Source organism: Melanotaenia boesemani, chromosome 7, assembly GCF_017639745.1.
Source record: "Melanotaenia boesemani isolate fMelBoe1 chromosome 7, fMelBoe1.pri, whole genome shotgun sequence".
Classification (NCBI taxonomy): Eukaryota; Metazoa; Chordata; class Actinopteri; order Atheriniformes; family Melanotaeniidae; genus Melanotaenia; species Melanotaenia boesemani.
Window position 1 is genome coordinate 29427167 of NC_055688.1, and position 27026 is coordinate 29454192.

General features: G+C 38.3%; 1 protein-coding gene across 1 annotated transcript in view; it reads right to left on the reverse strand.

The window, feature by feature from the left end:
• The window catches only part of flt4 (fms related receptor tyrosine kinase 4), a 55948-nt gene that overhangs the window by 2954 nt on the left and 25968 nt on the right, over positions 1 to 27026 (reverse strand). Inside the window, exons 4-27 of the mRNA XM_041990439.1 lie at positions 26443 to 26588; positions 26167 to 26329; positions 25069 to 25208; positions 24818 to 24989; positions 22550 to 22667; positions 22207 to 22391; positions 19416 to 19581; positions 16033 to 16168; positions 15209 to 15317; positions 14321 to 14680; positions 13616 to 13762; positions 12739 to 12870; positions 12167 to 12273; positions 9563 to 9698; positions 8988 to 9092; positions 5745 to 5858; positions 4691 to 4779; positions 4318 to 4474; positions 4111 to 4205; positions 2777 to 2899; positions 2475 to 2586; positions 2106 to 2205; positions 1765 to 1870; positions 1555 to 1679 (exon numbers count right to left, since the gene is read on the reverse strand). Of these exons, the coding sequence (XP_041846373.1) occupies positions 1555 to 1679; positions 1765 to 1870; positions 2106 to 2205; positions 2475 to 2586; positions 2777 to 2899; positions 4111 to 4205; positions 4318 to 4474; positions 4691 to 4779; positions 5745 to 5858; positions 8988 to 9092; positions 9563 to 9698; positions 12167 to 12273; positions 12739 to 12870; positions 13616 to 13762; positions 14321 to 14680; positions 15209 to 15317; positions 16033 to 16168; positions 19416 to 19581; positions 22207 to 22391; positions 22550 to 22667; positions 24818 to 24989; positions 25069 to 25208; positions 26167 to 26329; positions 26443 to 26588 (3343 nt within the window). The remainder of the gene's footprint in view (positions 1 to 1554; positions 1680 to 1764; positions 1871 to 2105; positions 2206 to 2474; positions 2587 to 2776; positions 2900 to 4110; positions 4206 to 4317; positions 4475 to 4690; positions 4780 to 5744; positions 5859 to 8987; positions 9093 to 9562; positions 9699 to 12166; positions 12274 to 12738; positions 12871 to 13615; positions 13763 to 14320; positions 14681 to 15208; positions 15318 to 16032; positions 16169 to 19415; positions 19582 to 22206; positions 22392 to 22549; positions 22668 to 24817; positions 24990 to 25068; positions 25209 to 26166; positions 26330 to 26442; positions 26589 to 27026) is intronic.

Here is a 27026-nt window from a genome sequence, read left to right on the forward strand (position 1 = left end):
TAAATAGTCCTCACCATGTGTTAAAATTTAGTAAATATAATCTCAGATTAACATTACGTCATGTTACACTTTATTATTTAGATAAAGTAAAAATGCAGAGCCAGTAAGTGAAACAGGAAGTATACTGAATATGATTTTAAGGTTGGCAGGCACTTGTTTACACAGCATTTTAATCATGTTAGGCACCGGACCTAAGTTTGGGAAATGTAAAAAGCATTTAGTTATTTCCAAATAAATGACAAAATATTGCAGATTATGTCCCAACTATGTTTTTTTAGGTGGTGGAAAAATAAAGAATTTTTCAGTGATTCAACAACAAGTAGGTGTCAAAACGGGATTCACCAATCTAAGAGAAAAGATGCAAACAATTTTGCGGTGTACAAATACAATCAGGAATCTGACAGAGGGTATTTGTTAAAAAAACTTCGTACAACATAACAAATATAGGAAGATTTGTAAGAAGATTTTGGCAAATGAGGCCCATTATTCTGTTGCATGACAGTTTTGGCCCAGTATTAGTTGTCAGACATATAGCCCCATTTTTCACTTAAGAATACTTAGGGAGGAGTTCATGGTACACTTATTATAAATCAAAGCCAACACCCCTCCACCCCTGTGTTCGATAGCTGATATGCTGTGTTTGGTTTTCTTGCATATTGACCAGACGTCTCCACTTTGTCTAAAGGTCCAGAGGTTGTTCAGATGCAGATACAAACCTAAGCTGCCTTCTTTCTCCTGGCCACCCTTCAGAACAATTGCTCAGTCCTTTTCTGACTGCACTGTTATGAATCTTAACATTTAGCATGCTAACTGAGACCTGTAGAGTCTAAGATGAAGCTCTTGGACTATTGGCAATTTATGCCCTGACCATGGGAGTGGACGTACTGGTACATCCACTACTGGGAGTATTGGCAACTATCTTAAATACTGCACTTGTAAACACAAATTGATGGACTTTGAATTGTTTGGAAATAGTCTTAAAACCTTTCCCAGACTGATGGGCAGCAACAGCTGCATCTCTGAGTTTCTTGCAGATGTCTGTCCATTTTGAGGTTGTGCTAATACTCCAGACCAGCTAACTGCTAGAACATCTCATTTTATAGGAGTGGTAACAATCAGTAATGATTAATAATAAACTGCCTTTGATTGGCAGCATCTGGCTGCTAATTACCCTCTGAATTTCTTAGTTTTTCCACATACCGCTTCTCTCTTTTGGCTTAATTTTATATTATGTATTTATATTTATTTTATGGCCTGTAATATATAACTATAGATGTGTAAGAGTGTGTACTTTTCTTTATCATATGACTGTATGTGAGTTTTTACTGTAAAAAAAAAATAATAATATAAAAAATAATAATAATAATAATAATAAAATAAAATTCCAGGATTTATTTGACTTTGGCTGTAATGTCAGTGCTTTTCTTATTGGTATGAACTTTACCCAGAGCTGCTGACAACAACAAAAATAACAAGATGAACTGCAGGCTTTCCATTTTCAAGTTCATGCGTTCTTTCAGGACCTTGAAGGTTACTAAAATGATGTAAAAGTACCTTGTGGGCAAAGTGTTGCAAGCCAGTCTCAGTTCTTCCTCTGATGCAGGGCGGGATGACGCCTGCGAGAACCCGTCATCTTCTGAGCTCTGAGAGTGGTTCAGTGGGATGTAATCCTTTCCATCCTGATGGGAACACGAAAAAACATTAAAACCCCAGAATTTTTTAACAAAATATTTTAGAGCTGTTATTTCTCCAGGTAAAACTTACAGGTAGGCTGTTGTCCTGCAGCAGGTCTCCCAGGATCTGAACCAGAGCCGGAAAAGTCGGCCTCTCTTTGGGCTCACCCTGCCAGCAGGCCAGCATGATGCCATATCTACCAGCAGGGGGCAGCACATTCACAACAAGCGCAACAAACTCATTAACGTCAGCACAAATTTGATCCTGTCTCATTTTCTAAATGTGGGTGTCAGCTGAATGACATTTATGGGAAAATTTGCTCTTGGAACTGCTTTGATAAGTTAAAAGGATTTAGGATTATAAATCATATTTGACAGGAAAAAGCCCATTTTCTTCAGAATGTGGAGGAGAAAAAAGGAAGAAATACTTACATTTCAGGGGAGGCGGTTTCCGGTGCTCTCATCCTGACGCCGTCTTTCAATCGTTTACAAAAGTCTTCATCAATCTGCACCCCTGGGTATGGAGACGCACCTGCATGTTTAAAAGAGAGGGGAAAAATTAATTAATGTCTCTGGTGACAAAAAAAAAAAGACAAAAAAAAAACTTTTGTGTATTTGAGTGAAAGTGATGAAAGTGGTGGATGTTTATTTTGCCTCTAAAAACTTACACAGAATAAATTCCTTGCATTGGGCAGACATTTACAGACACTTTCAAACACCCAGTTTTATAAAATAGTTTCTTTCTTGTCAATGCAAATGACTGACCTGAAAAAGATGAATGTGCTCAGATTTTGAATTTACCGAGTGAAAAGATTTCCCAGAGGAGGACTCCAAAGGACCACACATCGCTCTGGCTGGTGTACACTTTGTCAAAGATGCTCTCCGGAGCCATCCACTTTAAAGGCAGACGAGCCTGAGAGAAGATCAAAAAACCAGACATATAATGGATGATAGAACCATAAACGAAAGCAACAACAGCATTAAATGTAATCAAAACGTGGGTGGTTAAAAAACAAAAGAAGTAGTTTGATTTTCGTCTCCAGCAGATGGATAATAAACCTGGAAGTTTGACTAGTGCTGCAGAAACTGTGAGTCAGACATACATTGCCTTTCCTGACGTAGTCGGGGTCTTTGTATATGTCTCTGGCCAAGCCAAAGTCACAGATCTTCACAATGTTGTCCTCTGACAGGAGAATGTTCCGGGCTGCTAAGTCTCTGTGGATACACTGTGGGCACACACACACACACATATATATCATTGCCGTGCAGACAGGTGTTTCTGCACATGTGTTTGCATGCACTGTCTCCACTTTCTTTCCCTCTGATCTGTGAATTTTAAACATGATTTAGTGGAAGTGAATAATAGCATCTTTGCTATTTCAGAATCTGGTGCTTTAGCATGTGTCAGTGTGTTTGTGTTTGTGTGTGAGTGTATGTGTGTGTCGCTGTGTGCCAGTTTGTTAGTGAGACTGGATTATATCACAGCCAGGTTAGGGTCTGTAGAGTCTCTCAGCAGGGAATCCAACATCATTCCCATAGCTGTCGAGTAAATGTGCCTTTGGGCTTGTGAGTGGTTTTAAGGGAAGTCATTTAAAGCCACTCTGTCTGTTTTAACTCTCATTTTCATTAACCAGAATAGCTATTATCAATTTTACTCTCCATCCAATCACAGGGATTCTCAATAGAGCTAAACTGTAGCAGCTCGTTTAATATGTCTCACTGTGTATGTTTTTCTAAATAATGAACTTTTAAAGCCATATTTTTATGCAGGGTGAGTTAAAAAGAAGCAGCTCGTGAACAAAATGAAGCAATCTAACAAGGCAGAAAACCGCAGTTTGAAAACCTCACCAATAATTGGATGCTAGAAAAATCCAGTTCTGGCTGGTAATAAACTTTAAATAGCTCTGCTGACAGAGAGCGCCAGTTCTCAAACCAACATTAACCTTATTATGTTGTTCATTTAACTTGATTTAAATAAATATAATTTAAAAGGTAGATTTTAACTTAATGTTACTAATTCTGTTTATTTTTTTTATTTCACATCCTACCACTAGTAGCATTTAAAAAAAAAATTGTGTCCATCAAGAGAACATGCAAAACATCCATCCCCAAGAAAATTAGTGTGCTTATTGATTCACTGTAAATATATTTCACTCAGCCATTTCTACTCTGTACAAATGCTAAACAATATAATTTAAGCTTAATAATGTCATAGTATGAAATTGTAGCACAATAGTCAATGAATTGTTATTAAGTACAAAAGACATAAAAAATAAAAATTAAAAAAAAAACAAAAACAGGATGACCCCACCTTGTGTCTCGTGAGCCACAGCCCCCCCGACATGAACAACCCAGACTTTGACCCACTGCCTCCAAAGCTAACCTCCCCACCACAGTTCTTTTGCTAACTGTTGACATAGTAGCGCTGACAATTAACCTTTCTGGAGGCCAGGAACTCCATCCCACGAGCAACCTGGAAACTGTAGCAAATTAAATCTTCTATTGTCAGCGGGGTTTTCCACAAATCTTCCACTGGAGAGGGAAAAACAGAGGAGAGTAGTTATGAAAGAAAAAACACAAAGCTAAATTTCATTGTTGCACTATGGGTGAAATAACTCACTCTCATGATGTAAAAATGACTTACTGTTCTCCACCGCAGGACTCTGGTTGGTCGCCTTGGATGACGCCTGAGGACTGCTGAGAGGGGAGGAGGATGCAGGAGGTGGCTGCCGAGCTCTTTGGTCCATCTGACCCGCTTCAATCATCCGCCTCACTTGGCTCTGGGTTTTTGGAGACCGATCCTAAAAAGGAAAATGCCTGATGCATCATCTTCACAACCACAGAAGTTACAAAATACATGGGTCAGAGTTAAGTGAATTTATGAGCAGAAATTACATAAAAGAAAAAAAGCAATAACAGTAAGGTGGGGTAAAATAAATTTAGAGTGGAAAAAGTGTGATTCAACCACCCTCGCAAATATAAAAGTGTCAAGACTGATTCGGTTTCTGCTTTGATACCCTGTAGGGAAGGAAGAACTCTCTCTTGGCTCGCAGGAAGTTGGACAGATTCCCATACTTGCAGTATTCCACTATCACCATCAGCGGACCTGGTGATGCAGATGTTCCAAATGTTAGCTCTTCTCTTCTCTCTCTCTCTCTTTTTTTTAAAACAACTCATGCAGGAAAAAGCTCCATGTTAACGCACATTGCTTTTCATACTGCATAAAATCCACGAGATTTATTTCTATTTTCTTTAGCAGCTTGTTTTTTCCTCCCACTATATTCAGAATAGTGCAGGGATGCATCTGAGCTGGAGCATTTTCTGTCTGAGATTAGCTCCAAGGCTGCTTTTGTTAAGGATCAGCATTTTCAGATGTAGCCCCTCAAAAATGTGCCCTATAGGTCAAATTCATGTATAGGCTACAAAATAAAGCATCTGTTTTAATTCTCGCTTGGTTAGCTGTTATAAAAGACATGAATGCTGCACAGGGGGTGGATATATATTATATAAACACTTTATAAAAAAAAAATAAACAGACAAAGTAAAGCAGCGAGCATGTACGGGTCTGAGAGAATAAAAGTAGTTACTGCTACCAAATGAAGAAAGACTGATTTGGCCATGCAGCTGATTTCTAATCACATACTCTTTATTTAGCACGCTTGCTCTTGTTTTTCATGTTTTATTGCAACATCGTCCTGTTTTATCTTTAAATAGATACAATATTTATCTAAACTACCTATTTTGCATTAAATGTCCTTACACTCTTATTGAATGTAAGACAATAAAGTATAATTGGTTTGATGTGTTCTACATGCCAATCCCCAAAATCAAGACAAAAAATGTAAAAGAAAAGGGGTTCTATTACAGTGACAATCTAATCAGTTCAGTTATTTCACAAAGTGTTCAAATTATTTGAATGCACTAAAGCTGATTTTATAGTGGAGCCTTGACAATATAAATTGAGTCATTTTTTAATTAGACATCTTGCCTCTACCAACATTATAAAACTATTATAAACATTTAACTACACATATACATTCATGTGTAATGCATGCATATATTTGGACTCACCATTTGTTTTGGTGCAGGCTCCTAACAGGTTCACCACATTCAGATGATTACCAATGTGAATCAGTATCTTTAACTCTGACATCAAGGCCTTATGTTCACTTGCTGTGGCTCCATCTGTAAAACATATACATAAAAAACCTTTAAGACAAGCAGTTGCAAGAAAAACCCTTCTGATTTAAAAAAAAATGTTTGCATTGAAAAGTAATAACACGAGATGTGACAAATGGATCAGCTCCAAACAATAACAGCTCTCTCCTCGATGCTCCACATTAGAATGAGACCATTTTGGAGTTGGTGTGTGGCAACATTTTATTTTTTTTTGCAACCACAGCATTGTGCATTTTTGGTCAAGATTACTATTGCAACAATACTTCATCAGTAGGTTAAAACTAACCTAAAATAAATACTCAGATTTGCACAATGGCCGTGCTCATGTAAACATACTCTAACTGCTGAGGCCTGATCCATTTTTCTTCATATTCACTCAGCAGCAGCTGTGTGTTGTTTGGCAGTTAACTTCTGATTGGTCAGGACGTATCTCTGGCAACATTTATAAACATTCACCTTTTCCATTATTGACACTGTTTCCCTTCACCGAGGTGACTACTGGCTTCTTCCTGAGGTATGTAGGCAGTTTATTTTAACTCTGCTGTTGCCAGATGACTACTAGTAAATGTTTGTTAATTAACTTCTCCCCCACTTTGTTCAAAGGCTTCAGAGTTTCACTCACAGTATTGTTGGTTGTGGCAACATGTGGCCACCCCCATAAAGGTAGGCTATCATTCACCATGGTGAAACAGTGTGTGTTCACTTGGCTGAGCCTTTTGTTAACTTTAGGTCTTCTTGTATGCAGGGTCTCAATCCACAGGCCAGAGCAGCAGTGGTGCGAATGCTGCAGTTAACCATGCCTCTTACCAGGGAGGGGCCCTTAGTCTTGCAGCTGCACCATACAGTGCTGTTAGAAATTATTATGGAAGTACCTCTCTGCCCAAATTTATGTAATGTTGCAGTCTGTATCAACCTGTTCTGGTTTCTCCAGAGTTCAGCAGCTCTGGTTCTTCAGTGTCAGTGGGTGTTCAAGCTGCTGATGTGTGCTAGATCTCTGGCCTGCCAGGGACAGAAACATCACCAGCCCTCAAGTATACGTGCCTATGGCAGAATACAATACTTGAACCCAGGATGAACATCCTGGTAAAAATGAATTGCATGAATACTGGGCAATCTATAAGCATTTGTGCTTTTTATTCAATTAAAATCTTGTCCAGTTCTGTGGATCACTGGTTACTCTGGGGAGAGTGGCATTAGCTCGCTGGCATTGGATAAGCTAACACTCAGCATGTCTAAGTATATAAAAACATGTATACTGTATTTATTGCTAAAATCAGCTCCACTATAGTCCTATGCATAATAAATTGATTGTTGAAAGCTGACTTAAAACTATAGCTGGGCCGACCCTGATATTAGCATTGGAAATACTCGCTGGTCCTGCCAAAAGTAATCTGTGAGTATTTCTAACTAAGCACCATTCGATACCACAGAAATAATTCTTCTTTTTCCTGCCGAACACCAAACACCACTACACACAGTGAGTTGGTAGACAGAAAAGCAGCTGTACTTGAATCACTGTTGCACAGCATTTAGTATTAGCATTATGTTAGCAATTAGGCATTATTACTCATTAGAAAATCCCGCTACCAAAAGGGCGGCATGCCTAATATGCAGGGCTGAAGTTTCCAGAGGTGGCAAGAATGCTGCCAATTTGCCATCACATTTAAAAGCACAAGGAGCTAGAAGCCACCACAATAACAGTTTTAGAATTTATTGCCCTGCATGACCAGTCGCTGTCCATCATGGAAACAATTACTGTAAGTCCAATTCCAAGATTGTTTTCTAATAATTTTTTTTATTTGAGTTTATTTACTCAATTAAAGTCCTCTGGCAATCATTGTTTTCACATTTTAATTTTTTTTACAAAACATTTTCACATTGTTTTGTAGTTTAAACTATGCTAGACCATTGAATGATAATATGATAATATGATGATATAACTTATTTAAATTATAAATTTAATAGACCTCTTTACAAATAACACAGGTACTGAATCGGTACTCTGTATGTGCAGATACCTAACCCCAGGTATTGGTATTGGACAGGATAAAACGAAACTGGAACATTCTTACTTCAAGTTTGTAAAATTTTAAAGTGTTAAATTGATCTCAGTTGTAAGATATTACATGTAACTGATGATTGCCACTGTTCACCAAACAGCTCAGATAAAATTCTTACTGTTGAGCTGACACTTAGAGTATCATTGGACATGTAAGAAGCTCATATCAAAAACCTGTTGATAAATGTCTCAAAGATCTGTGATTGGCTGGAAGTTCAGGGTAGGGTGGTGGTGGTTCGGTTAATGTTTTCCATTTGTGTAGAAAGAGGACGAGTGAGTCGATTCAGGACTGATGTTACAGCTATGAGCACAATCCATTTTTTTTTCTTGATGTAAATAATTTGTTTGAGGCCATCTAACGAGTGACAAATAATTTTTTAACAGGCATGTGTGCTTTTCATGTTCCTTGTCAACATCGTTTTTCCCACAGCACCAGTTTTCCTTCCATTTACATCGTCCCAGTATATTTTCTTCTGGATTCGAGAACAATCAAGTTTTAACAATTTGTAGAGATTTCTCCAGGTATGGCTGAACACCCACGTCTGAAATAGTTTCTTTTTAATCTTCTTTTGCAGCCTTTTCCAGCTTTGTAATGCTTTTCTCAAAAGGTTCTGTAAAAGTTGTGATTGCGCTGTTGTTCGTACCACCCAATATTTCTTCAGAAGTGCAGACTTTGGGAGTATGGTCCTCATTATAGAAAAAGACACCTCTATAATCACACTTCCAAGCCTATCTGAGCAACTCCAGGTAGAGAAGTTGTTTGCACAGAAGTGCACATAGATCTCCAACCTCGACTGCAACACGTAACTCATTATCTTGGATACATTTAAGAAATTAAAATTGTTCATGTATTTGTTGAATCACTTTTTGAGTAAATACAAAAATCCTGGATTTTTTAGGTGTGTACAAAGCTCACCTTATGGTATGTTTTTGTGAACATTTTCTGTGCACACCCAGTAAGTCACAAGCTGTCTCAAGCTGTTTCAAATTACTCAAAATCTGTGCATCAGTGGCTTTGTGCGAAGCAATATTTATATGAAGTATACACATACAGGATAAACGAAGTCAAATCTCACCCTTCAGCATCTTCACAGCCACTGTGTTCAAACTGTTGCTCTTGTTGATGCTGTAGATGGATGCTTCCATTACTTTTCCAAAGGCACCGTGGCCTAAAACCTTCCCTATGTCAGAAGAGAGTGAAGAAAAACAAGTAAGTATTCAGAGTGGTTTTTGTCTCACTGGAGTTGTGGTAGGACACATTTACAAAATGTAAATGCACATAAATTCCACACAGACAGGGAGGAGGAATATGAATATCAATTTCAGCATCTGACAACATATTTCCATAAGTTGCTGTTGTGAAACAGACGCCTTTCCTCTGGGTGTTTTTAAAAAGCTGCTCTGGGAATGAGAACATATTTAACATTAGCACGCTACTTGGCAGCACTCGGCACAGCTGGCTGCAATCCAAACTATTGCCATTATGGATTCTGGAAATGAAAAAATAATTCAGTTTCATCCATTTACTCACTCTCATCCATCCCTGTATACATCCACACACACACACACAAATCCCTCTAATAAGTCTCTTTACCACCCATCCATCCATTCTTCTTTTTTTTTTCTTATCCTAGTTGTTTTAGCTGCTCACCCAAGCGGAGTCTGTCTCTGGAGATTTCCCACTGTGACGAGTCATAGGGCAGGTATTCACACTGCTCATCCAGCGGCACCTCCCCAGGGTCCATTATGATTGACAGATAGCCTGTCTTGATGTCTGCTGGGTTAACCTGTAGTTCAGAAAAAAAATAGAGCTAATGCAAGGTGAAGAGGTCACCTTGCATTAGCTCTTGATGGGTTGAATGATGGTGAATCTTACAAAACAAGTGCTGAAGGCACTCAGAGAAAGATAAAGTCAAAGGAAAATGGTGTAGCTATAGCAATGAAGTGATTATTATAGCATGTTTGTAGAAAGTGGCTGAAATCATAATTTTTTGGTTGAAAAAACATTTAGTTTTTTTTTTTTTTTAAACACTTATCCTTTGTCTGCTTCTGTTGTCAATGCCATTGACCTTTCTTACTGCTCAGCGGCAGGGACAGCTTGAGGTCTTTTATCATCCACTCTAAATGCAGACAGTGCTCAGTGTGACTTTTTCCACGTGCATCAACATTCATTGACAAAGTGCTGTTTTCTGTGGATTTTCTGGGCCGTTGTGCTTTCATTCAAAGACGGTGCATTCTGAAATGGCATGATTCAGAGAACGTATTGTGACCATGTGTGATCCAAAGCAGTGGTTCCCAACCTATTTTCCCTGAGGACCCTCTTCATGCAACTACAAAAACCTGTGGACCCCCCCACCCAGCCCATGTTGAAACCTTGCTTGGTTTTATGCTTTCATCAGCTGCTTCTCGTCAAATATGATGCATTCTGGCTGACTTCTTTCTTTTCATAAAACCAGTCTTAAGGTAATTACTAACATATTGCTCTTTTCTTTCAAAATAAGGAAAAATCATCTGCATTGTGGAGTTTCTCAGTCATTTCTCAGTAGTGAAATGAAATTAGTCTTTTCAGGCTCCCAAAATACCTTTCCATGTAAATGAAACAGCCAAAAAAACTTAGGTAAATACACCACAATTCATCCCTATGTGGACATGGCCTTAATTTAAATCACACTGGCTCTGAATTGTCAAAGCCTCTTTAGTGGAAACCAGGTTGGGAACCATTGATCTAAAGGACAATTACATGATTAGCACAAACTTGTTTAATGTGCTGTACATAATCAGCTAACTTATTTCCTGCCCTGCAAAATGACATTAGCTGCAATAAATGTCTGTTAGTGGAATGTTGCCTGAGGTCCAGGACCTCATGTTTCGTTGATTCGCTTTATGTGATCATATACAGTAATGCATAAAATTAAATAAAATTTAATTTAAGATTAAAAATACTTTTCAGGTCACTGTTACATACATATGGCATAACATCCTGTGTGAATAAGCAATATGAATTTGTTACATAAGACTTTAACAGGAAACATAATGTGGGTTGTTGTTCAAAGGCGGCTCGTATATGCTGCAGCTATTAGTCAGTGTGACTGTTTATAGACCAACGGTGAATGGGGAGGTTATTGCTTTATGCAATTATATTTTAAAAAATATAAAACTTATTTAATTGCTGAGAAACAACACTTATTCAGTATATGTAATGCATGGAAAATGGGAATCGAATGTGTTACCTTTGATATCTAAACGATGTGAGGAGAGAAATATGTGATTTACAGAACAAAATAATGTATGAGTGGAAGAAGAAATGCAATTTTTAATTTATATGTGCAGTCACGTGGACTGGCAACCTGTCCAGGGTGTACCCCTTTTCATGCATAAAAGCTGCTGGGATAGACTTCAACCCCACAGCAACTCTGCATCAGAATAAGTGGGAATAGACACTGGATGGAAGGATGTGCAGTCACGTTTTGGTCATGTTATTCTTTGTGTTGAAGAGTTGGCCCAAAAAGTTTACATTTTATTTTGATAATTTGTGGTCAATTTTCCTGCCATGTAAAATGTTTCAACAAAGCCTAAACCAACACTAACTGTTTCTTGGTACTGTACCAAATCATTTTTATGCCTCTGTGTTTGGAAAAAGTTTACTCCTGTGGCTTAAAAGCACCAATTTTTCTTGTTTCTTGGTTAAAAAAAAAATCTCTTTTGTTTAGTAAGTATTCAAATAATGCAATAAAAATCCACCTAATTTACATTTAGTTTTTGTACATAATCAGTTGAAATCAAAAGCCAAGTAAACATAGCACTACACTATTTTACACATTTTAGCAACCTGAAGCTACTACTACTCCTTTTTTAGCTTGCTGTGTTGGTAATCTATCTGGGTACAGGAACCAGCTCATGAGTCAAAAAATGAGTAAGACAGGACTTACACAGTCAGTTAAAAGACCGTCTCGGTTTAAGTTTCAGGAAGAGCATTTGTGGATTATTTTTATATGTGGGTATACTGGATGTAAGCATGTAAGCAAACAGCAGGTTTTAATATCAATAAATGACTAATGCTGGACTTGCATCCCGCACCAGCAAGTTCCTCAGGGTGTGAATTAGAGATTACATTTTTTCTTTTTAATTCCAAAACATTTTTGGGCTCATAATTCAAACAGACATGCTGGATGTCAGAGGTCATAGTGCCTCCATCACACCCTGTTAGTTTCTCACACAAACACTCAGACAAAACTTTAAAAAAGTGCCCTCTGACCCGTTTGACATTGCAGAAGATGAGGATGAGCAAGGCCCAGAAAAAAACAGCAATGACTCCAGTTCCAATGAGAATAACAATCTCCACATTGGCCTTGTCACTTGAACCTGAACACGAAGAAGAAAGCAAGAAAGGTCACATTTTAGATGCAAAAGTTTTGAAAACTTTGGAAAGCCCTTCCATCCTGATGCATGTACTGCTCTGCAATAACTACAGGAGGTGCTGTGTTACAAAGCATTTGCCCCAACTCCTTTACACTAAATCTTGAGCTGGAATCAGTGTGCTCAGCAGACACTTACTCATTTCAGCCATTCATCAGGGAACTACTTCCAGCAAAGCCATTAGATTATTCATTCTGAATTCAAAGTGTCCAAACAGTCAATGACTTTGATTTGATTGTGAAGAGTTGTGATAATAAACACACAACTTTCAGCTGCAGTTAAAAGTGAGTTGAATAACTTTTGTGTGTGTGGGGGGAGGCAGTATAACATTGAGGGCAACTGTAATTTTAGGCCTGAATGCACTTGAGGGTTGCCTGGATGATTGTATTTGTGTGTGGGGAACTGTCTTACCAACGACCCTGACAGCTGCTGAGGAATTGACACAGCCTCGCTTGTTGCAGGCGGTGCAGGTGTAGAGTCCGGCATCCTCCTCTCTGACACGCTGGATACTGAGCGTGCGGTTTGAATCCTGTAGCTGGATCCCTGTTGGGGGGGAAGCACAATGACACACTCAGTCTGTGAAACAGTGTGCCGTGACTTGGCGCAACTCCTTTACCACTCACATCATAAATTCAGCAATGTTTTCAGCAGCATTTTTTTGAATTCTCGTCACACACTTCAATCTGTAGAGCTCATTCATTATTCAATCATCCTGTGTGTTGCGCCACATGTCCCAGCAGCCCTGCTGGGTGAACCCGGAGCATCGGGTGTCACTCAGACCCATACTGACCCTGCCAACCCCGCCATCGTCTTCAAATGTTCAGAAGAGAAGCACACTGAGAAACATAATGAGTTGTGTCTGTTGGCTGGCGGGGCTTTATGTGTACTCCTATTCTTGTCACTAGTTCTGTGTGAGGCATTTGTTGAGGACTATGAGTGCATGGGCGGATGTGTGGAAGTGTGTGCTTCGAAAAGGTTTTTAATAGCTTTAATGACATTTATCATAATAAGCTGCAACATCTGCTGAGTGTACCTTGTATTTGAGCATATATTTACTAAATGTATTGTTTCTGGTCTTTTTTCTGGTGTTTCTATAAGAATTGTCCACATAATGAGATGAGTAAGTTCAAGTAAGCCTAATTAATTCAAGTCCAATTAAGTTCCATCAGGCCAAACTTTGTGTTTTACTGCTGATGTGAAAGTTTCAGTATGCATGTGTGGTTGCTGCGTCAGTGTGTGGGCAGAGGTGCTGTTGTGTGAATCACCTGTGTAGGTATATTTATATTACCTGACATTTGGTGGAGAGGCTGGTTGTCTTTGAACCAGGAGAGACGGGGCAGAGGTCTGCCCTCCACGTCACACTCCATTCGCAGAGACTCGGTCACATTCACCGTCTGATTGGTGAGGCTGCGCTTGTACCGAGGTGCCTCCAAGGCTGCGGAAAGCGAAATGGAGATCAAGAGTGAAAAACTGTAATCGAAAGTAATATGAATGGTACAACCTCAGGACTTTAAATGTACATGATATTCATGATACTAACCAAACAGTCTTGAAGGATTGCAAAAGGGTAAAAGTTAAAAAAAAAAAATCCCATTAAAATGAACATCTCTCCTCCTTGAGGCACCGATACATGGTTATCCAGCACACAACAATGCAACATGAATGAAGCATGAAATTGTTTGTGCATTTCTGCCTTGGAGCATCTCAGCTCTGTTTTCTGCCACTACATATCTATGCTCTGCAAACACCAAGTACTCTGTCCATTATGTGTGGATGTGGGTATAAGGCTGCGTGGGCATCTCTTTGTGAGCGTGTGTAATTGTAAGCTTGCTGCATCTCAGTGCCAGCTCCACTGCTGTGACCCATGTGTGTTTCCTCTGCCAAGGCTTGAGCTTTGCTCTATAATTAGCTGTGGTTAGAGTGACAGTTTTTTGTGTTTTGGTGTTATGTGCATCTTCATGTCTAGTGCTTTCAACTCAGTGTTTTTATTCACCTTTGACAGAGATGTATCTGAACAGGCACTGCTTCTCCCCGCTGCGTCTGCTCTGAGTCTTGCACACGTAATGTCCCTCATCCTGCAGTCGTATGGACTCAATAGTGTAGTCCAAGACCCAGCTGTTGGAGTACTCCTGAAAGGTGGGCTGGCCTTCAAGTGGTTTGGCGAAGAGATGCACACTCCTGCAGTCCAACTCCTGGGGTTTACCCTGCTGATCCTGGAGGGCCTGGGGGTCAAGGCGGTACCATTGTAGCTGATCATAGGTGTAGTTGTCTGCACTGCAGCAGAGGGACACTTTCTCCTGTTCCAGGGGATTTTCAGTGGGATGAACGTCCACACTGAAGCCCTCAGGGATGGCTTTAAGTGTGAGAGAGGGACAGCAGAGTGTTAGTTATGTTGGTGACCTGATGCAAATAACCTCACTAACTACAACATGTTGCTCTTACTGTTTTGTACTATTTACTTTAACAGTTTTTTCTTGCTCCTGTCCCAGTCTGTGACACATGTTGCCACTATCAAATTTAAGCTGAGCTACCACTTTTCACAAAAAAGCAACATATCTCAATTTAAGCATTTGATGTGTGTTTTCCGTGTTCCATTGTGCATACAACATTTGTCTATAAGATTTGTAAGTGATTGCATCCTTTGTTTTCTCTCTCTCTGGCAAAATGTACTTGGAATTAAAAGATTAAAGAGGGAAGACAGCTGAGTGATTCCATTCTGATTTTATTTACATTTTCCACAGTATCACAGCTATTTTGGAATCGAATTGTACTAATCATCAACATAATATTTTAACAGTAAGGATTTTCTGACTGCCAATTTGGTGTTTTGTGTTAAGTTTGTGTTATGTTTTGTGTTTCAAGTGTAGCCCAATATACTTACTGGTTACATAGAAGTAGATGAGCCGCTCATCTTTTCCCACTTTGTTTTCAGCAGAGCACTTGTACATGACAGAAACACTGGCATTGCGAATTTGAAGCCTGCTCACTATCTGTTAGGTGGGAAAAAGTGGATGAGAGTTACATTCATTGTGAAGAAGTATGCATATTTAAAAGAGGTGCACTCTGCTGTCATGTAATTCTTTGTGAGCCGTCACAAACCAGATTTAGCGCTGACATCCCAAGAGGAAGTGAAGTCACTCAGGTGTAACTGATCTATCTATTTTAGATAGATAGATAGATAGATAGATAGATAGATAGATAGATAGATAGATAGATAGATAGATAGATAGATAGATAGATAGATAGATAGATAGATAGATAGATAGATAGATAGATAGATAGATAGATAGATAGATAGATAGATCACTTTTATCATAAAAAGTAAGGTATATGTTTGTAGGATTAGGCTGATTTCCTCTTGGTAGAGGTTTAAAAATGCACAGGCTTATGCATGGTGGGCTCTTTGTGTGTGTGACTGGATGTGTTTATAACCAATTCTTACAGGAAGTCTGCAGAGGAAGACTGTTCTAAATATTTCTACAGTGGAAATGGCTCTTGATTGACGAATTCTGTTATGGAGCTCAGAATTTGGGACACTTACATAAAAACATTACAGTTCAGGGATAAATGTCTTTTTATGGGTTATGTCCTGATTATACTATAGTCTGTCTTTTTTCTGTTATTCAACCACATTATGATACTATATTTATCAAATGCAGATCTATTTATAGCAAGACAAAAAGAAAACATTGAGTTTTGTTTAACCTTTTGTCGTTTATCCACTACTTCAACAGACGTTTCGAAAGATTCAATTTCATTCATGGCGTTTTCTGAGTTAATGCCCTGCCAGTTCTGACAGTCTGCGATCCTGTCACTCCGGCCCTTCCTGTCTCGTCGAACCCTGGAGAGAAGCATAGACGCATTCATGATATCTGCCCTCATTGATATGTACAGCAGAGAGCAGACAGTGGGCAACGAGAGACACATCAAACCATATCTTGGGGTTTTAACAGACCTTTTATTTTAACAATGAATTTTATTTCAGCTAAACTTGCATCCTCAAACCAAGGCAATAATATCAAGTGACCTTGAAACTAATGGAACAACATCAATTTCTGTTATGACAAACCACAGCGTGAACATCATAGTAGAGCTAATGAAACATGAAGTGGAAATTCATTTAGCCTTCTTCCCTCCAGGCAACTAAGCTACATTAGCTGAAGGAAATAAGGGGTTAGTTTCACTTTAGTCTTTACCTAACCTTCCTACTGTGCCAGTATCAAGTAGCCTAAGTTAAAATATTAGCATGCAAACAAGCTAAATAAAAGATTTTACACAATTTATGTGCTCAGCATTAATGCTGGTGTTATACTTTGAGCTTGTTAGCCTTTACCAAAGCTCTGATTTCTGTGTCCTTTTTTCATCCACAATTACTAAAAAAAACCTAAGGTGAAAAAATATGCAAGAATTATGAAGTGAGAACACAGCCCCGAATGGCTATTGTAACAACGCTACAGGCAGATAATCTCAAAGCTTGTATAGCTGCCTATTCAAGTATCTCTTCATTTACTAAATGAAATACATGATACTTGACACTTACTCAAGAAAAGTTTAAATGGGAGGTTTAGGTTAAGATCCCTTCTCGCTAGTATTTAGTTAGGCTATGTAGCTATAGTGTTCAGCTTAAGGTAATGGAACCATAGATTGAATAGTGCTAGCTTATTACAGACATTTATCTGTATAAATCATCAGAAAGATGGATGCACAACCAGAGCAGAAGTGTTCATCTTTTTTTGTTTGGCAGAGTGGAGGGCCTAAACAGAGATCCCCAGTCACTAAGCAAAGATAGACATTGTTCTATATTCTCAGGTGAAAGCCTTTTACCAAGAGCAGCAGAATGAGAAGATTGTATATCAAGGACTGTAAAAGCTTTAACAGGGGTCCTGCTACTCTAAAGTTAGAAAGTTTTTGCAGTGTTCACAGAATTTATTCCTCTGGTAAGACTTTATATCTTGCAGCTATAGGGAGAACATTAAAGGAATCTAAGATTTGTACGCTTACAGCTTTTCCTTTGTATGAACCGACGTCTTAAAAGCTGCATTTCCATCACAGAAACTTTTCTAGGAAAATTTATGTTATTTATTTTTTGTGTGTAATTTCTGTTTCAGTCGCAGAAATCAGAGCCTAAACAAAATACCAGCAGAGAAACTTCCTCCCCAAAACAGCCTAGGTATGGAGGTAGTACTTTGGAAACTGAACCTGTTAGAAATACTCACTGAATATTTCTGATTGGTTGAGTAGTCCAGAGTTTTATTTCCACCCTTTTCTCCAAGTTATCTCAGATCTAATATTTATAATAGCTCATAAAATCTGTTAAATTTGATAATACCACAGGAATTTATAAATATTTAAACTCACATCTTTTAGCACCTCAACATTAAATGAAGAGACAGAGCTCAGATTTGGAACAAAGCAAGCAGTTAAATTAGATGAGATGAAGTAAGAGATTAAAAGTTAATCTCTGATTATTTTACAGAGGTACAAATAATACCACCTCAATTCCTATAAAGGTGTAACGTGGGCAGATTTTGAGATAAAGCAGCTGAAACTGACTTTAAGGTTTTACTGGCTGTGTAGGCTCAGTGAGGTAGTGCTGAGACTCCGGTGAGCACTGCAGAAGAAGAGTGACACTTTATCAACCGCACCATCCGTATCATCAACCTTAGACATCAGTATGCAACAGACCCACTGCTGAAATAAAATTTAGCTCCTTTAAGAAAATAAATAAATAAAACCTGGATCATTCGAGTTCTGGTTACTGCTGGTTGAAATTCCCCAAATGACTTACTATTCCTTATAAAAACGTTTCTTAATCTGCATACAAATATCAGTGTGGTAGGGATAGTTTTTATCTCGCTTAGCAGCTAAATGTTAAAATTATTGCTTTATTTTCATCGTAAGTAAGTCTTAACTTCTATTGGGCTACTTTTTGTGATTAACTGCTGTATGTCACTAAAAGGATGGAAATCATCTGTAACATGAGCAGATATATGTCTCTATAACAAAAACCACATGGTTCCTACCAGAAAACTTAAATCACCATAACAAAAGCCTAATATTCCAAAAGTTTAGATTGTGCCACCCCACCTTACAGGCTACAAGGACCTAATACAAGTCCTGGATTTTTGACCATCAGAATAAAAAAGAAAATTCAATTCTGATAAACTAGAAAAGGTCAAACCAACTATGTATCAGTCAGTGTCCATGAAATGTCATACTGAATGCATCCTGCATGAGAAAGAGCATGAACTGGGCAGCTTGAGCTTAAGTTCAGCCCAGCTTGCCACTGTTGTGTTTCACAGTGAATTGTCTATAAGAACAGGGCAGGCGTCTTGTGTCTGCACCCGTGTTGCATGCAAACCTGAAAAGGTCAGAGAAACAATAACTTCAAAAATTAAGCCTAGGGGGAAGATGGTGGATGTGGGTGACTATTAGAGGGATTTTCAGCAAAAGCAGACACAACACAGCCGCTTACGAAAATAGGAAAAAAGCTAATATGGTTGTCCAGAGAATCCATTATATCATGTTGTGTCTTTCAGAAGAGAGAGAAATTGAGAAAATGCCTGGGGCAATGCTTAGGAAAAAGTGTCTGTTTCAGTGTTTATTTATGTATTTAGGCATGTATATGTGTGTTTCAATATACAGCACCCTGGTGGGCACAAATACACCCCAGTAGTTTATGTGCATTTATCACATGGGAATGAGTTTGTGTTGTGCTTTTGTTTATTCATGACAGTAAGTGACACAGCTGTGTAAGAGTTGAACCAGAGCTGATGAGGAGTCAGACTCATCATATTAATATGAGGGGGAGGAAGCTGGTTGAACTTGTCTCCTTCCTTTTTATTGATGTCTGCTCTTTTTTTTCATTACCACCTCTTCTTCTCTCTCCTTCACTCAGAACTAGTGGTTTATTTTACACTAACCCCTTCTTTTTATTCCACTCTCTCAAACTTTTCATGCATTGCATCTTGCATCTTTTCTTTTTGTCTTTTTAGTTCATACATTTCCTTCTTTCTCCCACATTAGTTATAGAGTTTTGCAAAAATATCCTTCTCGTGTTTAAATGTTGAAACAAAAGCATTTCTTACAGTCGGCTTTGGGTGCTGTTGAGGACACAGGGGCCCCAGGTCCTCCATTGCCAGGTGATGTTTGGAGCAGGGAGGCCATAGGTAGTACATGTTAGCGTCTGGCTGCTGCCACGTGGGTAAGGGCTGGAAGGATTTGCCACTTCTTTCTCATGAATATGTGGGGGAACTAGAAGACAAAAAAGAGACAATCAGCTGATTCGTCCTGCCTGCAATGATGGTCACAGTTCTAATCCTACTATATGTGCATTAAGTAGAGGAAGGAAACACCTGTTGATAGATAGCTTGAATCTGTTGAAACATCACAACCAAAAGGCACACAACATAGTTTTTAATGAAGTGTTACTGTTGATAGTTCATAAAGTTAATATTAAATGTTGTTTTCTCAGAGAGGAAAAACAAGAAAGGATCACATAACCCTACCATAATTTAATGCATCACATTTATTGTAGCTACAACCTATATTTTAATGAGTATTTACCCAGTTTTGTTAGTATTTCATTTTTTGTATTGATCAATTGTGGAAACTAGCTAGTCTTAAAAACGTAATATTAGAAAATATAACTATAATAAATAAAAAATAAGGAAGTGAGGAAAGAAAAACACGAAATAACACATTTTGGTGGGGGGGGGGGGGGGGGTTATGTAATTTATCTTTATTTTTTTCCATATTACACTGGCTTCTTTTATTTTTGTTTTCATTGCTTTTGTTTGTACTTTAGTGGTTTCTGTATAGCTTTTGCTTTACCTGTTTCTGCTTTAAGCCTACAACCTAGAACATCCAAGGCAACCACTCATCTATACTTACCAATTTACTGATGTTTCAAGTAAGAGTTTTAAATTTGTGCTTCCTCCTGCAAGAATTTGGAAGCACTGACAACAAGACACATCACAGTCTTGAACAGATGCACTGATGCGAGATGTGACATATTGGAAGATGTTTTGCAGTCTTGTGTTACACTGAATTACAATGAAAATGTCCTGCTAAATCCTGGTTACACACATGGGAGAGCAAATCTTGTTCCTCTAAATTGCTTCCAAGTCTTTGCCAGTGGAAGAAAAAACTCATATGTTCAAGATTTCAGACTTTTCCTGTGTGAAACAGTGTACTGATTAGGATATTAGTTAGCTTCACTGCCTTTGAAAACTAGGTGTTACAGGTCTAGGCTTTAGAACAAGGCGTTAAAATGACAAACAAACTGAAAAAATCTGATTAAAAAGACAAAAGAAATAGAAAAAGTGACCGCTTTATTGAAAGTAAAAACAAAATTGTAAAAAGAATTAAATAATCTAAAAATTCATAAAAATTTATAATATAAATATTTTCATATGAATTTATTATTTTATTAATCTTTTAATTCCTATTTCATTTTCGTATAAAGTTCTTTTACAGATTTGATCTTTTTTGTGGCATAAAAAATATCATCTGATTCAGGTAACTTTGTAACAGTATTTTGAAGTGGAGATGGCTCTCCAAACAAAATCCACTTTACTTAAAGGTCCAATGTCTGAGCTTTTGTGACACTGAGTTCGTTGACGAGACGAAAATGTTCAAGGGCTGATTGTCCGACATTAAAAATGAACGACATTTCTGCCTATTGTGAGCACAATCTGTCAGTCAGCAATGCAGCTGCACCTTGACCACGCCCTCCACCAGATGTGCAGCATGCACACAGACAAGCAGTTTATTCATTCATAGATGAATCATGGCGGCAGCGTCGACAAAGGGGTTTGGTGGTCGGAAGCAACAAAACGATACATGGACATATTTTAACTATAATCCATCATAATTTCACTGGCAGACCAGGTCAAGTTGAGCATGTGTTCCTCATCCATTGCTCATACTTTGGGCATGTGTGTGTTCAGGGTGGAGTATTGCACTTCAGAAAATTCTCAGAAATAAAGCCACAGTTACCAAAGTAAGGATGTTGTTGCTTTTTGCGTTTTTGGAGTAATTGATTCCACAGTTAGCACTTTATCTGTGCAATGCATCACCCTAAGTAGGTCAGAAAGTATTTGCTGCTGGTTGGGAAATCTTCTAAGTCTAAAACCATTCCTTTAAATTTCGTTATTATTGATGAAAATAACGAAACAACAAGCTAATAATGTGTTGCTATATGATGAACTTATAGATCAGCTATTTTCTTGTGTGACATTTTTCTATGATGAAGTAGGGCATCAATTCATGAACAAAGTTGAAATATATGTCATACAGAGATATACTACTCATTCTAAAGTATGACAACAATTCTTATTTAAATGTGGTTCTACACTAAAAATTGGTTTTGAATATTGCAATTTTTTTCATGCAGATCATTAACAGCTGTATACTGAAACTTTAAACCAACTTACTGACGGTTATTTAGAGATATTGCAGTTTTGAAAGCATACAGTGTGTCTAAGCTGGCAGAGAAATTACATAGGCTTAATAAACAATACAACTGGAATTGCTGAGCACCTAATGTTTTGAATTAAAGCCATAATTTGCATATGAATAGTAAGTCACATTGGGCAGAAGTATTCACTGCTACTCTGAACTAAATCCTCATTTTGTCCCTTAACTGATTTAAGATGTACAGATTGTAGATGTACAGGAAAAAAAAACTCTTTAACCTGCCTTTGAAAAGTTAAATGTAATCAAACATAAGCACGACATCTATAATGGTCTTAAAATAAAGACATCAAATGCAAACACTATTCAAAATGAATTCTCAGGAACATAACCTTATGCTACAAATTTTTGTGTAAGGCACTTATCTGCTGAATCATCCACTGAGCCCAAACAAACACATACCATTGACAACAAGCGTGATGCTGAGCCTCTTCTCCAGTTCAGCGGCACTGTTTTTCAGCAGCACCGTGTACGTCCCAGAATCCTCCTGATGAACCTCCTTAATCTCCAAAGCGTAGTTAGAGTGCATCCTCATCCTTTTCATCTTGAACTCTGGGCGCTGGTTTATCAGCTCTCCGTCTTTATACCTGAAAGCAAGATGCACACAGGTGCTACAACACAAAATACGATGCTGTTCTGGTGCTCTGTCTCTCAGATAATCTCTAAATTGAAGTTATGGCAGGCCTAATTATGTTTTCGGAAATTTCCCATCACATTAAATGAATACACCAGAGTCTTATCTTACCATCGTGTTTCAGGTGTGGGAAAAGCAGAGACGTTAACTTGTAGTTTGAATGACTTCTGCCCAGCGGTTACCTCCACTGCAGGTCCATCTTTGTAGTCAAGGTTGATGAATGGTCTTTCTGGAATTGGAGGCATTTGGTTGTTTATATAAAGTGCTTGTTGCTTCAAAAGCTTAAGGTCTGAGCACCAAATATTCCCACGGTCGGTTTGAATGGCTGTTTTAAAAGATTTGTAGATCTCTCTATACTGCACACATGCAACAAGTTTCAGTGTTTCAGTGGATCTGCACACACATGTAATTTTATATGAAATGCTCTGACAGCTCTGGGATTTTTTTAACCTGCTATGCTAAACATTTATTTATTTATTCATTTACTTATAGCGAGCAACATAGACTCCCCATGCATTTCAGGACTGATTTTAAGGTTCTTTTACTGGTTTATAAATGTCTTAATGGTCTTTGGCTTTCCTAATCATTGGACCTGCTTTTAAATTATGAACCCTCATGGACCCTGATGTCCTCTGGTGCCGGCCTCTTACAGTATCTCACAGAAGTGAGTACAGCCCTCTCATTTTTGCAAATATTTCATTATAACTTTTCATGGGACAACACTATAGGAATGAAACTTTGATATACAGGACACCATACTATAAAAACTAAACTTTGATACTCTGTATGTCAAAGTTTAATTTCTATGATATTGTCCCATGAAAAGATATAAGGAAATATTAGCAAAAATGTGAAGGGTGTACTCACTTCTGTGAGCTACTGTAGTTGTTCCAAGAGTGAGGACCAAAACATAGGGCAAGGCCTATTTCCATTATTATGACCTCGTCTGTGGAAGAACTTCAGGGCTGCAGAGACTGTTCGTGTTTTTAATAAAGAGGCTTAAGACCCACCTTTTATTTGACTTTAATTTATTTTACATAAATTTTATTTCATGTTATTTTATTTTCATTTTAGTAAGCTTTATTTATTTATTTTATTTTATTTTATTTATTTATTTTTTATATATATTCTTAGTTGTTCTTATTGTCATGGTTTTGGTTTCTGTTCTGACTTCATTTGTTTAGTTTTGGTCATGTTTCTAGTTTTTGTTCTTGGTTTTTGGTGTTCAGGGCTTAGTTTTTTGTTTCTTTCATTTCTGTTCGTTAGTGCACCTCGTCTGATTGCTCATGCACATCACTTGTGTTTAAGTTGTCAGTCAGTGTATTTAGGTACTGGGTTTTCAGTTACTCCTTGTCGGATCCTTATGGTTAATCCCTGTTGTGTATGGTTTCCTCCCTGTACTGGTTGGTTCCCTGTTACTGAGTTTTGGGGAAATAAACCCTCTTACTTGCACCAGTTCTGCCTTTTAGCATTTTATACCTACAATCAGTTTAGAGACATAAACTAGGGAGTCACGTGCTTTTTTTGTGTGTATACGTGTGTGCGTGCGACTATGTAAAAGACTTTAACGAGTGTTTATTAATTGCTATGTTATCCATTTTGATGTGTGTAAATGCTTGTTTTATTTTTTATATGCATGAATAGCTTTTTTTTTATCATGCAAAGCACTTTGTGTTGCCTTCAGCATGAAAAGCGCTTTATAAAGTTTGATTTTATTTGAAGTTTGTAATGTGTTAAAAAAAACACTAGTGGTAATCATTCAGCTCAAGTTTGACTCTTCAACTTTTCATTTGTATTTGCAGCAACATCCTCCAAACCCCATGTTAAACTAGAGGCAACAATTTGTGACTATTTGACGAAAGGCTGTAAAACTGTATTCATGTAAAGACAGATTTCTGCACAGCACCATCACAGAGGCGCATGCACAACAAGAGGGCATCCTTGTTTGTCTGAAAGAGTCAATCTCTTAAACAACTTTGACATTCATTTAAAAAGATTGATGGAAAAAGAACTCAATGGGGATCACAACTCTTTACCAAGAGAGCTGAAGTTGAATGAAATTAGCAGAGAATTTGTCAGATTCCAACTCTATTCCTTAAAAGTTCCAGTCGTTTTTACAGTAGATGGTATTTCTGTTGAATAGCTGGTTCTAAAATATAATTTTATTACCATTACATGTTGACCCCAGTGAAACAAATGTCACCAGCATGGTGCCAATTCTGTCAAAAAGTACTTTAAAAATAAAGAAAACATCCTGATGAAGATTTAAATGCTACACCTGTTAAGAGTTTGTGTCCTGTTCTTATTGATGCCAAAAGCTGCTACATCAATAATTCTTTTACAATTTATAAACCATAAAGTTTGCAGCTCTGTGTTTACCATGAACTATGACTTGAGTCTGTACAGTTTGTGTGTCTTCCATGGTGGTGACATTGCAGATGTACGGCCCAGTGTCTGTGACATTGACACTGTGGATAGTCAGGATGCGAACAGCCTCTGTGGCATGTGACAAAGCTTCTCGATGTTGCTTAGTCTCCACACAACTGTTCATCTGGTGAGAAGAAACAGACTGTAAGTAAAGTTAAAAACCATCTTAAATCTGTATTTTTGATGACACATCTTCTAAGTACCTGTTTACCAGGATAGGACCAATGCATTTCCACCCCAGCATTGAACTCCACCATTGCCGTGCAGTTCAGGGTGAGGGGCTCCCCCACCATCAGCTCTACCGGGTCCTCAGGAAACAGCTTGACATCGTAAACCTGACTTCCTGTCCGGAAAAAAGAAAAAGGGGGAGGTAGACAGCGAGAAAGGTCACAGTGACATCGTCAGCGGTTTTTTTTTTCTTCCTCACAGGACCAGAGGAAATGACTTTTCTTTGGACCAAAGAAGCCATCCTACTATAAAGGCACTGTCACAACCTTGCAGTATTTTCATTCATGTGTATGTCACGTCACAACAGTGACAGACAGTGAAGCCTCAATCAAAGAGAAGACAGAAAACCAAGAAAACTTTGGACACTGTCCTGCATAACCTATATTTAACCCATCTCACTTCTGTAGTCACTGGGAATGAAACAAACCCATGATGGTGGTGTCTGTGATTGCCAGCAGACTGTGATTGCCCGATTGTTTAAACACCCCATTAGTGTTCAGAGCGAGGACTGAGTTTCTACCCTGACTGATGTGGCTATTACTTTTGGCCGGCAGCGATGGCTGAGCTTTCTCTCATCCTCTAAAGAGCGAGGTGAATGATCTCACACCATATAGCAAAGAGCTTCTGGGTCCTTGGAGTTCACTCACAACAAAAGTTCATCAAGTTAGATTCTTGAAATGAAATTATGGCTTCTTTTCACCCATTTCTTTTCATGTCCTTCTAATTCTGCTGGTATAATGGCTCGTGTCTCACTTTGAAAAGGGAGTTGCTTTTGAGGAAATTACATAATTAAATAAAAAGCCTTGAAATTTACTGCATTATGGCAAAAGTGGTTGACTGGCATGCAGAATTATGGTGATGAGGCAGTGAATTCAGCACCTCCTCTGATTTTCCAGCTAATTTCTCTTCTAAGAAGAGCAGTGTCCAATCTAATTTAAATATTTATCCACGGGGAAGAAGTGTTTTTCTAACTCTTAATGTAATATTTGCATGATTCTTTGCAATTCTGCAAGATTTTATGTTGAAACTGAAAGTTTGGAGTGACCATAAATATGCTCTAGTGTGTTTTTTACCTGTAGTGTGCATTAGGTAGTTGGCAGAGTGATACTCTTTGCCATCAAGCTTAGCCACACATGAAACTATGACCATCGGCACAGTGTCTATGACTTGTCTGGGAATGATCCAGCCTTGCTTGTTGTTCCATGTTATCCCGTTCAATTCCAGACCTGTTGAATACTAAAAAAAATAAACAAACAAACATAAAAATAAATGATGGTGGCAGCTCAATTGCAATTATCTACAGCATCACTTGACAGCTTCATCATGAACCGTAGAAGGTGAGCTCAAACCGAGAAGAGAGTGACGTTCAGATCAGGCACTGTGACCAGACATGGCACTATGACATGGGTAGAGAAGCGTGTGATGAGAATGGTCTCCAGGTTATTTGCGTTGCTCTCGCTGGAGCTGGCTCTTTTCAGGAAGGGATTCTCCGGGTCTGGATGCAGACAGAAACAGAGAGCTGTTAACAGGTAATCCTGATACCAGCTGGGGTAATGGCAGCTATTACAGAGGTGACTTTGTGAATGCACAGAATGATCTCTTACGGCCTGTTAATAACCCCCATGGACATGCTGTGTATGGAGTTTATTGTGATTACACCTCACTCTGTCCCCAGCTAGCAAATAGAATTAAGAACCACTATTACATGCCAGCAAAGAGATAGATGGCCAAGAGGTTTAATCCTCCTGTTACAGTTTTACCTCAAGCTATCTGTTGGAAGAAACGACTTTGCAGTGTTTCCCTTTTTGCCGTCTGAGTCAAAGCTACTGAAGTACCAGGCTTTGGAAGACATGACAGCGATTGTGTTACCAATTTATGCTGCTGCTGATACCAGTACACAACCTCATATTCCCATGGCAAGAACACAATATTA